General features: G+C 39.6%; 1 protein-coding gene across 5 annotated transcripts in view; it reads right to left on the bottom strand.

The window, feature by feature from the left end:
* LOC144493612 (nuclear receptor coactivator 7-like) overlaps window positions 1-13005 on the bottom strand; it is a 92059-nt gene that overhangs the window by 61304 nt on the left and 17750 nt on the right. For 2 of the 5 annotated variants that reach the window (XM_078212814.1, XM_078212815.1), the window contains one exon: window positions 697-756. The exons of the other annotated variants lie outside the window; for them this stretch is intronic. In XM_078212814.1, the coding sequence (XP_078068940.1) occupies window positions 697-756 (60 nt within the window). The remainder of the gene's footprint in view (window positions 1-696; window positions 757-13005) is intronic. 5 annotated transcript variants of the gene reach the window in all.

Here is a 13005-nt window from a genome sequence, read left to right as displayed (position 1 = left end):
GCCATTAACAAACAGTATTAGGAGAAAAAAATTTACAAACATCTCAAACAGGGAAAGTAGTAGGTCTACTGAAATCTGCTATCTTGGTGAATGTTACCACAACTCTCAACTGTACAACCTGCCCCTTTCAAGCTCACGTGGAAACTATTTCTACGCAGATCGATTAAACCGTGTTAAATCTGCTATGAATTTTATAATAAAAATGCCATATTAATGTACATTATTGTAGTGTATATCCAACATCTAACTAGTTCCCTTAATTCCAATTGTGAACACCAGGAGGTAAATCTCAGAACGGCAGAAACCTTTTTCAGCTCTGGTTGCCTTAGTCTTCCTAGGTTTGTGTGTCTGAAACTAGACTGATCCAAACTATTTAGGTGTAAATTCAGCAACATTCATGCATTGTGGCAACTAAGGATCAATACCAAGTCTAAGCATTTCATAATTTCAGAAGCATTTCAGCAAATCACTTATTTAAAAATTGAAATGGGTGATTTAAAAAGAGAATAAAATAATCATCATTGTTGCACAGCTGGATGATGAGCCAATGACTTGCACAACACAATGTCAACAGAACAGTTGACATGATTGTGACACGGGTGATTTTACACAATCCTGGCTCCCTGTCCAGATATTTAGCAACACTTTTCTTTCCCCCCAAAGCTTAGTTTTTCCACCAATTTTCAGCAAACTTACCAGTGCAGATTTAGTGAGAGGCTGCAGAGTGAGACGTATGGGGACGTCACGTGAAGCAGCCTGAAAAGTCAAAAAACAAATTTAACTAAAGCTTTTCCATCCATAAGTAGCATGTACAATGTTGGGAATATGGCAGTCCATTAAAAAAAAATCAACCACTGATACTTTGACAAATGTTCCAGTGACAGTTAAGGTACAACACATGCACATTACTCAGTCCGATCTCTATACTTACACAGAAATTTCTATCATATATCACCGAGATGAAGCCAAATTTTGGTGGTAAAAAAACTTCCATTGATACTTAAAACAGTTGAACAAGAAGACATCATGGGAGTGTCATGCAACTTCCTCTCCCATGACATGGTTAGTAGTAAGACAGAATGACCCTTGAATCATTCAAAAATATTCTAAATTTTAAATAAAACAACATGAGCAGATAGCTGAACAATAATCACCACTTCTCATTCACTTGCTTCCCTTTCCTTTAACCTTTAGGGCTCAAGAGGAGAAGCCTGGCAGCATAAACTGTGTGCAAACTCACTCCTCCCCTGACATCATGATTCTGTCTTTAATTCCAAGATGAAGACAATGGATTAAAAGTAAAGTTATCTTCCTATTACCTCAAGGCAACTGAATAAAAATCAGACATAAGTCACCATAAGAAAGGAATCTCAAATGTTATTGAAATTACAGGCAGAAGCCCAGGTCACAGGCAGACACCTCTTCAGAAGTGTTTGTTTACAGCTCTGCCTACGAGTGTTCCATAATATGGCCCCTCCAATCACTCCTTTTGTAGACCTGCCCTCTACTTCCTGAAGCCAACAACAATGAAATACAACACAGAAATTTATTTAGTTGTGGGGGAGAAGAAAAAGCAATTTAAAAAAATACAAATCTGCACCATAAACATAGAATTGTATCATTTTTCACATGGACTGGGTGCAAATTGTGAACCGTAAGCATCTGCACCGAACACCATTCTGCCGCTTCAAATTTAGATGTACAAAAATGACAGACCTCAAGGCTACATACATGTTTCTGAGAAGTAGTCACCAAGCCGTATGGTTCCAAAGCTGTAGCCTCACGCAGGTGCCAGGGTGCTCAAAACACACTGCCAAGTGAAGAGGCCGACGTTGGACTGGGGTAAAGACAGTAAGAAGTCTCACAACACCAGGTTAAAGTCCAACGCAACAGGGAGGCAACAGGGCTAGAAGATGACACTTTAACTAGATGTGTAGTCGGCACTACATACTGCCAAGTCATGCAGAGGAAGCCAATTTTAAAAATGGAACTAACAATAATTTCCAACAGTGATGTTGCTACGAGGAGCAGGAAATTTCAATTGTATTTTAGGGTGGCAGGTAAGGGAGACAGAAATCAATGTAATTTCTCACTACTGGTTTTTTGTCCCCTGATGAAGTGCATGTGTGTAGGTAGAATTGATTTTGACTACAATGCTCCTTCCCCAATTGAATATCTGAAAAATTCACTGCCTAATCCCTCACATTAAGAATGACTAGTTGGATAAGCTACAAGGAAGGGGTGAGTGAAATTCACTGACTGTCAAATTGTATCTAACACACTGCATTCTTGAGAAGAGAAATAAATTTGGTAGAAAGAGAAACTGCAGATAGGCAACGGCCTAATACATTGCTGGGATAATTTGTTGAAAGGTGCACAGAAAAATATTCTCCTGCCAGCTGAAGGGGCGAGGAACGGTGCAAAACCACAACACTGCCTGATGCCTCATGAGATCCACATGGTAAGGCGTTCTCTTCTGGTACAAAATGACAGACTTGGGCTGTGCATGGTCGTTTGGATTACATTGTTCCTGCTGAGATATACCTGAAATGAGCAGGTGTTGCCATTCTAACTGGATTCTTGATCAAGGCCCTGGGGACTGAGCAAAACAAGGCAGGCTCAACATCAGTATCTCAATTAGTATTAAGTTGAATTTTTAAAACCCAGTAACAGGACGATATACTGAAGAAACAAGATAATAACTATGAGGAATTAAGTGTTGGAAGAATAAATAGGCTTGAGAGATTGTGTGCCTGGAAGAAGGGGATGGAAAAAACAGAAGATATCGTGAGCTGGATGCATTCTAGCTAGAATATGAAAAAAACGTCTAGAAGGGGAAGAGATTTGAAAGTTTTAGATGCCAGAATCCAGAGCAACAGCTGTATAGTAATGTGAACATGTTGATGGCACAAAAGTAAAACCCAAGTACTTTTGGAATATGCTGTTGAAGGGTTGAGGAGTATTAGCTAGGAGCAATGGGGTACAATCTGTATGCAGCAAAAGTGTGCTGTCGCAAGGAGACCGCTTTAGGTATTACATGAGCACTGCATGACAAAAGCAGGCACCTTCAGCAGATGGTGCAATGGATCCCAAGTGGGAATAAACAACTATTTGGAAATCCAAAGCTAATATGATGAGAACTCTCGCAAATTATTATCGGAGCATGATTTTGCTCAGAGGAAACTCAAGTCACTTACGCAAATCAACCAGAAGTGCAGAATTATTTCTATTGCATGTGATCTCCAGTTAGTGTGTTATCATATATTATAGTATGGCGTTTTCCTACCATACTCTTCCTATTAATGCCCACTTCTCCCATAGGTCAAACTGACTCCTTATTACAAGAGTTATAAATTCCCTTTAGTAAGAAGTGTTCATTTATCCATTCTCAACTATCTACTTATGCATGTGGAGTACAGGCCAACTAGCTAAATCAAAAAAGTACAATATTAATAGTCATTTGGTAATACATAACTTGAGTATTGCTGAAAGAGAGAAATGTTGAAGTTTTTCATCTTGCATTCATCAGGATACACTAAGAATATTGATAAAGGGAAAACAACAATCTTTACTGTATGAGAAGGTGGTGTTAATTGGTTGGCAAGTAGACTCTGATTGATTGGTAGAGGCATTGCCATAGAGAATGACCTGATGACTGACAGTTAACTGCCAAGTATTGTTAAAATTTAAACCAGGCAGTTTGATCCTGATTGGTCAAGACATTGCAAAGACTGGCAGAATGCATCAAACAGCATGTCCCAGCTTCACAATGGGAAAGGTACAGACTGTCCCCAACCAGCCCATGTATGCAAAACTGAAATATGATTCCGCAACTGAACAACATTTGGTGAATAATATTCAGTGTGCTAAGAATTACACCAAACCAACTTATCATCATCAGTCAGGCTCACAGTGTGGTGCATTTGTGTGTACTAGAAACTACACATTAATACACTAGATTCCTGTTCTTTGCAGACAGAAAGAACACACACATCTGGTTCAACTGAACAAAATCGCCTTTTGGCTAAGATCAAGTGTAGTATGGATCGCCTGCACTTGGTTGAGGTCATTAGGTTACGCTGAGGCTTCATATGTTTCATATGAAGCAATTTTTAAAAGCGGCATCTCGGCCTTTTGGCTAAGATGCAAATGAGCTCAAGTCTTGGAGGAGGATCCTCCCCCTTCTCCAATCAGCTTGACTCATGTAGATCAGGCCCAGGACAGGGTGGTTTTGGTCTCCCATCCTGTCTTGTCAGCCTGGATCTGAAATGTCTCAACTTGTTGAGACTCTGAATTGGATTTGATTTGATTTGATTGAATTGGAAAAGTATAAAAAAAAACTGAACAAAATCGCTTCTCGGCCTTTTGGCTGGGATCGGGTGTGGTGTGGATTGGCCATTAGTATAAAAAACTGAACAAAATACATGACAGCCATTCGCTGACTTATTCCCCAGGTGCAAAGCCTTGACCAATCAGGGTCAAACTGCCTGGTTTAAATTTCAACAATGCTTGACAGGCAACTGTCAGTCACCTGATACATTGTTCATGGCAATACCTCTACCAATCAGAATCAACTTTCCAACAATCAGCACTTTCTCATACAGTACAAATTGTTTTCCCCTTGTCAGTATTATTACGATGTGCTCTGATCAATGCAAAACAACAAACTTTATGTTTCTCTTTTTCAGTAATGCTCAGGTACAGTATAGTTAAATCCAAATGTGCCCTTATCAAACTTCCACACAGATAAGCTACCCAATGACTGCTATCAGAATGTACAAGGAGGGAATACTCTTGCACTCCTATTGCCAACCTGTTGGTTTTCAGCTAACTTAGCACCGAATTGAGAATCAGATTCTAGACTTTCCTGGTCTGTAACCAACTGAGTTGCTGACAGAACCTCAGTATCCATCATATGTTAGCACCGGGATGAAGCACTAAAGAGGAAATACAAGGTGCGCAGAGGATTCGAAGAGACAAGCAGCATTAAAAAAGATTGACTCCAAAATAAGAGGGGGAGAGAGGAGAGATTCAGGGCACAAATGGATGCATTTAGAGTACATGCAAATACCAGGAACATGTTAAATAAAACAAAAACAAGTAGTCTCAGATTATGGTAAGAGTGGGAATAATGCAGGCCTGGTTCAAACAAGGGGAAGAATGGGCATGTAATATCCCTAGTTATACTGTATTTAGCAAAATTAGAGAAGGAAATAAAAATGGTGAAACTGTTTCCAGTGGCAGAAACATCAGCAACCAGAAGAGACAATTGGCAATTAAGATAATTGGCAAAAGAATCAGAGGTGACATGAAGAATGAAGAAAATTATGCAGGGAGTTATGCTGATCTGGATTTCACTACCTGCAAGGGCAGTGGAAGTATACGGCAGGACTTATCGGAAAGCTCACTCAAAGAGCTGACATTGATCAAATGGTGATCTTCTGTGCTAGACCATTCTTTGATTGTACAACATGCCAGAAGAACGTTACGAGCTACTTGTGTACACTGGCAAGTATTATTATGTTCAAGCAAATAGCAGTTAGTAGATGTGTGGTTTGAATTTCCATAACTAGGGAAAAAATGCACTCTTCCCCAAAATCTATATTCGAAAAGGCCTTTCAAAAGGCAATGTTACAGTCATATGCTGGCAGATCTGGCAATATGGGCCAAACTCTGGGGAGGAGATCGTGGTAATGTCACTGAACTAGTAATTCAGAGGCCCAGGCAAATATACTGGGGGCATGAGTTCAAACCCCACCATGGCAGCTGGTGGAATTGAAATGCAATTAATAAATATGGAATTGAAAGCTAATTTCAGTAATAGACTGTGACAACTGTCATTGTTGTAAAAATCCACCTGGTTCATTAACATCCTTTTGGGAAGGAAATCTACCATCCTTACCTGGTCTGGCCTATATGTGACTCCAGACCCACAGCAATGTGGTTGACTCTTAATTACTTTCTGAAATGGCCCAGAAAGCCACTCAATTCAAAAGCAACAAATGCAGGCCTTGCCAGCAACGCTCACATCCCATGAAAGAATGAAGAGAAAAAAGATGAAGTGCTCTTGATTCCACCTCAGTGCGTCAATTCTTTTTGCCTGCATGTCTCATGCCACATAAAATAAGGGTATTTCCTGTCATAATTGGATGCTTTTGAGATACAATCACAGGACAATTGGCCAGCTGTATTGGTAGACGCACTGTAACCACTTTGGCACGGGCTTTCGTCCCCCATCCAACCACCTCAATTTGCCAAATTCCCATGCCGCAATAGGCAGCCAGTAAAACTCTTCCAGACCACAATATTTGTTGTAAAGATCCAATAACGCACATCCCTTATTTCCCAATCTTTTTCCTCCAGAATCAGTTGCCCAGACCTATCCAGGTATACCAGGGAAGAAAGGATATTGATTTCAGTCAAGTCTCCCACGATTCCACAGTACATCAGATTTCAATTCAAATTCACACTGCATATAGAATTTTAAAAAGCAATTGGGGTACACGACATGACGATCATGTAAACTTATATTCCCCAAAATACTTTCCAACATTGTTAGTGGTGATATGAAAATTATTTCAACATTATGCAAGTATAAATACCGCAACTAAAAATTCAAGATTTACAAGAATTGCTCTGCCACAACTTTAAGTCCCTATAGATTGACTATTATGCTATTCGTAAAATCACAAAATATAGCTTTAATTTGAATGACGTGTGAATAACTACTTCTATTGTTAATCAGTAAAGGTAGACAAATGTATTATCCTAACCCAGTTGAAATGTTTTTAAAAAAATAATTCTGTAACAAAGTTCCATTTTTATTCTAAAGCAGCAACAGCACAATTTGTGTTAATTTTCATACAGGATTTGCCCAAAAACAAAGTTGAGTGATTGCAATCAACAATGGTGAATGGGGAAATGAAATAATTTCAGACAGTCATAGAGAATGAAGTGTGTGACTATTTATAACAACGAAAAGTCAAAGAGAATCAAGCAACCTGAAGATTGAAGAAATGTGAAAATAAACACACTAATGGCACAGTCTTTGACCTGAAGATGAAAAGATAAGAGAAACAAATCTCAGTCACAACTATCCATTTTAACACCAAGTGCACACAGTGGGATGAATTACATGGCACTTCATCAAACACAGACACATTTAAATATTTAATAAAGTCAACTGAAAGCACAAATGAAAAAACAATCAGATCGGTCTGATTGTGTAAAATCTCCATGTATTAGCCTATAAAATTTAATAAAACTGAGCATAAATGGCATTGATACCAATTTTGAACATATACTCAAACATCTATAACCTGCAAATGTAATGTCTACATTTTCATCCTCTATTAGACCAGAAGCTCTTCTTTTTGATAGTCTGAATACATTTTAAAACAGTGTATTTATATTTTAAAATATCACATATCAGAAATTTAAAAAGCAAACTGCAAAAATAAAAAAACCACTGATAAGGCTAGTTCAGTTCAGTTTTTTTTAAATTGAAAAAGGAACATCAAACCTCCCAGCATTACAAGTTCACACTGCATATAGAATTTTAAAAAGCAATTGAGGTACACTACATGAAATATTACTAGACACAGCTAATGCACAAGAGCCAAAGGTCAGTTCCTCCGTGCAAATACTTAATTTCTTGGGACAGATCAGGGTTTGCTTAAGACATGGTTGAGATTAACTAGTCGTCCAACTGCCAAATGAACATTGCTGACAAATTCCTAACATGGTTTATTCAAGTAAAAAGCATAATAGTCTCTAACCCACATCTGTCATAGCTCACTGACCTGTAAAACTAATTGCTTAACAATTTTATTCAGAATAGTCAGTGGATCAGCAGTTTTCCAAATCCCAGGACAACCGGCATTTACTTAGTCTAGTAAAACATTCTAAGGCACTTGACAGGAGTGGTAACAAACATTGACACAGGGTCACAGGAGGAAAGTAGATCAGTTTAGTCAAAGAGATAGGCGTTAAGCCACGTGCAGCATTAAGGCAGAGATGTTCATGAGGCTAGAACTGGAGAAGCAGAAATACCTTGAAGAGTTGCAGGGCTAGAGGAAATTCAGAAATGGGAAGGGCATGGAGGTGAGTGGAGGGATTTGATATAAAGGATGATCATTTTAACTGTGACTATCACATAGATTCTCTTAGATTCAACCTCTCTCCTGAGCATTCTTAACAACTGAGTATCCATGTTCTTTTTGGGGGGGGGGGGGGGGTGGAAGAGAGAGAGAGAGAGAGAGACTTTTAAAGATTCACAACCCTCAGTGAAGAAGTTTCGCATCTCAATCTTAACTTGCTGACCCTTATTCTGGGATTGTGACCCTGTGTTCTAGAATCCCCAGCCAAGGAAAACATTTTTTCAGCATCTAGCCTTTCAAACTTAATGTTATACATTTGAATTAGTTTAATTTTTATCATTTTAAATTAGAGAGAACATATAGGCCTAATCTAATTAATCTCTCCTTGGGAGGGATTAATCCTCCAAGCTTTGCACCAGTTTGTCCCTATTTATAATCCATTTGCAACACAACAATCCAAGCATCAAACTCTGGAAAATGCCACATCACAAACAACAATCCTTGAATTCATTCAGTTTTTGATGCATTTTTCACCACCCTTCCCGTGCACTCCTTACCTCTCCCTTATTTACTCAATTATTGCCGTTGAATCTTAATGTGTGTCTGTGCGTTTAAAAAGTGTACACTTTTCCATAAATCTGAGCACACACAGGGAGATGAATTGGTGACTGCAGATTTACCTACTCCAGCTTCTCCCTTTCTAATCTTGGTTGTTACTGCTTTGAAGCTTCATGCAATTAATTAATTACATTTGTAACCAAACTATTCCAAAGAATCTGAAGTGTGTAAAAAAATAGATTGGTAATATTAAAAACATCTAGTTCCAAGTGACATACTGCATAGCTCACAAGACGGACATTGAATCGTCAATGGTTCAGGCAGGCAAATAGTCCAACTGGATCCTCAAAATTTTCCAACTGGGACAATTCAAATGAACTAATTTCTTGTAGTAAACATAAAGCTGGTATAGTGCTATGGATGCTAAAAATGACATCTGTTAATCCTATTTATTTTCATTATTCAATTCTCATACACACATCCCATTCTAATCAATTAATAAATATTTCCACTTCTGATTGTTCAATTTTAGGATCTTTATTCCCTCGCCACCACGAACACAAAATAATACTCCATTGTTGAGCTTGAGTCAATGCAAATAGGCCATCAACCAAATTCATTAAAAATATTCCTATGTCGATTTAAATATCTTGTCAAAAATTACATTAAAACAACATGGAAACAATGAACAGAACAGTGTAACTGTACTGTTTTATTAAATGGATAAATACAGCACTTCAGTTATTTCATGGGCAGTTATTTTCTATTTAGTAAAACTGTAATGATTCAAGGCTTCCTTCCTGCGAGACCGATGCATCCACCATGGTGATCATATTTTTTGAACTGGAGACAAAGGAGACAACAGAGGACCTCTCTGGTCTATAGTTCTAATTTAACTTCTCTATGGCCCTAACATATCACACACCTTAGATTCATAGAATCCCCACAGTGTAGGAGGCCATTCGGTCCATCAAATCTGCACTGATCTCAGACAGAGCACCTTACCCAGGCCTTTGGACGGCACAGTGGCAAGCACTGCTGCCTCTCAGCTCCAGGGACCCGGGTTCGATTCCCCACTTGGGTCACTGTCTGTGTGGAGTTTGCACATTCTCCCCATGTTTGCGTGGGTTTCCTCCGGGTGCTCCGGTTTCCTCCCACAGTCCAAAGATGTGCACGGTTAGGTTGATTGGATGTGCTAAATTAACACTCAGCGTCCCGGGATGTGATAGGTTAGAGGGATTAGTAGGTTAACTAAGCGGGAATAGGGTCTGGGTGAGATCATGGTCGGTAAAGACTTGATGGGCCGAATGGCCTCCTTCTGCACTGTAGGGTTTCTATGATTTGGCTTCTATGATTTTCCCCACCCTGTCCTCTATCCTAGTCACTCTTATTAACTCCACATCCCACCAACCCTCTGACACTCTGGTTTAAACCTCACACCAGGTGGAGCCTACACTTGAATTATTTAAAGCAACACTATTATTAAAGTGCTCTTTTAGGCAGAAATTGCAGCACATTCTTAAAAGGAATGGATTAATGTTTCAAGTACATGGAACTGGGGTTAGAGTAGATGGTTCCAGTGATGAACAGCTTTTTGTACTGTATTTTTTTTATTTCTCAATTTATTTATCTGAAGGAATTTAAAATATTTAAGATACATAATCTGTTGGTATTAAATATTAATCTTCTAGTCCTTTGTTCACTAAAGCTCTTAGAATGCTTTAGCACTTTGCCAACTACTCTTAAGCTTAACTGGTTAATGTTTAACTTCTGTAATAACAGGACAATATGCATTACCCTCCAATCCTCACTTGCAACATCTGTTATGTATGTAGAGTGGCCTCAAGATTCTAAAGGTGCAATGCTGAATTCGATGACAATGGGTTGCATCTAACATTACCTTACAGCCTTGTATTGAACTCTTAGCAATTCCATTGTATTCACAGAGAGAATTTTCTGGTCAAGATCTTCCCAATTGAGCAGAGCTCAACATCAGTATGGTCATAAATCCGTCACTTTTTAAAAGATCTGTCAAATGAATCTTAGTTTTGAAGGTCTAGTGAAGATGAACATTTGTAGAAGCCAGAATTTAAAAAGCACAAATGGAGACATAAAATAATCAAGTAGCATTAAGTATCTGCAAGCAAAGTAATTCCTTGGTGGCACATCAAGAAAGCAAGAGGCAAAACATCCCCCAGACATAACCCAAACTATCCTATCCTCCAGTGAGCAAAAAAAGTTCACACCACCCCTTCCTTTGCACAAAAGATCACTAACCCTGCAAGGTGGATAAAGGTACTTGACCTCTTTATCACAGAGTACAAATCATGACCATCATCCAAATCCAACAGAGCAGCGAGTCCGCTCCAACTCCCACTGAGCAGAAATTGCAACACTCTTCTACTGTCTTCCCCCAAATTAACCCACTGCACAGGAAATGTGCCTCCGAGCTGAGATCTTTTAGTTTTCTTCCATCTCTTCCCTAACCTGATTCACGAGACCAACGTTCCCTCTAACATTCCTTTGCTGTGTTCGGCCCTTTTGCTGCACTGTGCAGTCCCTTTCAGATTGCCACATGGCTGCACTTGCATACCTGCTATAGCAGCCTGTTTGTACATAGCCTGTTTGTCATCTGCGCAGTAAGTTCTGGACTGCCACGCACCAGTGCAGCTTGGAAGAAATGTTGTATGATCTCTACATCCTGTTTACTGAACCCTGTTCCCACTAAAATTGCGAAACATCCAACTTCACTTTCTGGTCCACATTAACTGATACTGTTAATAGATACCTCTCTTCAGGTATAATCACCCAACCCCATCAAATCTTTCACCATCACCAGTCCACTCAAAACAAAATCTTCTGTTCTTGCAAACTACTGTCCCATCTCCTCTCTGAAGTCCTTGAACATGCTTCTGCCAAATCCATGCACACTTTTTTTGCAACTCCAAAACTGAATCCTTCTAATTAGGTTTATACATCTGCACAGTACTAAAACATCCCTCAAAATCACAAATGGCACCCTATTTGGCTGTGACCTTGATAAATCATTCCTCCTCATCATTCTCGACCACTGTCACAGTCAATACAGCATTCTTTTCCAAGGTCATTCCTCTGTTGTCCAACTAGATCCATTCTTATCCAATAGTAGCCAGAGAATCACCCAACAGTTTCTCTGTCCACTCTGCACCATCTTCTCTTGAATTCCCTCCAAAATCGATCCGTGGCGTCCTTCTTATCTACCTGCTGCCCCTCGGCTACATCATCCAAAAACACATCAGGGTTCACAGGTATACCGCCAACACTCGGCTTTATTTAAACCCTCCCACTTGTCTCCAATTTGTCACACTGCTCATCCAACATCCTGTATTGGATGAGTAAAAATTTACTCCAACTAAATATTGGAAAGATTGGAGAGATTATTTCCAGTTCCCACAATCCCACTTCCTGGCACCCTTTTGATGCTAAGAAATCGTTTGGAACTTGGATGTCCTTCTAAACCAAGATGAGCTTCATCACCAAAGTGCCTACTTCCACCTTAGTATCATCCAAATCCACCCACCTCCTACTGAAACTCTCATCCATTATTGTGTTACCACTAGACAAAACTATTTCAATGCACACCTGGCCAGAATCCCATCTTTCAACATGTGTACAGGAGCTCATCCAAACCTCTACTGCCCTAATCCTAACAAACAAACCCCATTCAGCCATACCCAATGCTCACTGACCTACATTGGTTCTGAGCCTGGAAATGTCTTAATTTCAAAATCCGTATCCTTTCTTTCAAGAGGGAGGTCTTGTGGTGTATGGATTGTCTCTCTACCTGAGTCTGAAGCTCTGGGTCTGTCCCATTTCAAGACTTCATGACCACAGAAGATGTGTTCATAATGCGACCAAACGGGTCTATTATCAATCTGCAAATTCTTCCAACCTGCCTATGGACAGCAAGACTGGGAGAGAATCCTCATCAGCCATGTTTGATATGATGTGACACCCTTCAAGCTATAGTCTCTAGCTTCGGCTAGTGGCCTGTTCCAGGTAAAACAATCTATGGAAACAAACATAAGCATGTGCTTGGTCTGACTCGTGCATCTCCAGACACGAAGTCGAATTCTCTCTTTCAAAACCCTCCAGTCCCTTATTCATTGCTAACCTCCTCCAGCTCTACAACCCACTGAGCTCTTGTCCATTCTTCCAAATCAGGCTCATGGGCATGCTCAATTTTAATCCCTCTACCATTGGCAGTCCTGCTATCAGTTGCTAAGGGTCACAGATCTGAAATTCCCCCTAAACCTCTCTTTCCTCCTCAAGACAGACCACTTTGATCAGGTTCTTGGTTATCTGTCCT

This window comes from Mustelus asterias, chromosome 5 (assembly GCF_964213995.1).
Source record: "Mustelus asterias chromosome 5, sMusAst1.hap1.1, whole genome shotgun sequence".
Taxonomy (NCBI): Eukaryota; Metazoa; Chordata; class Chondrichthyes; order Carcharhiniformes; family Triakidae; genus Mustelus; species Mustelus asterias.
Note: the sequence above shows the minus strand (reverse complement) of the source record. Positions and strands in the feature narration are given on the sequence as shown.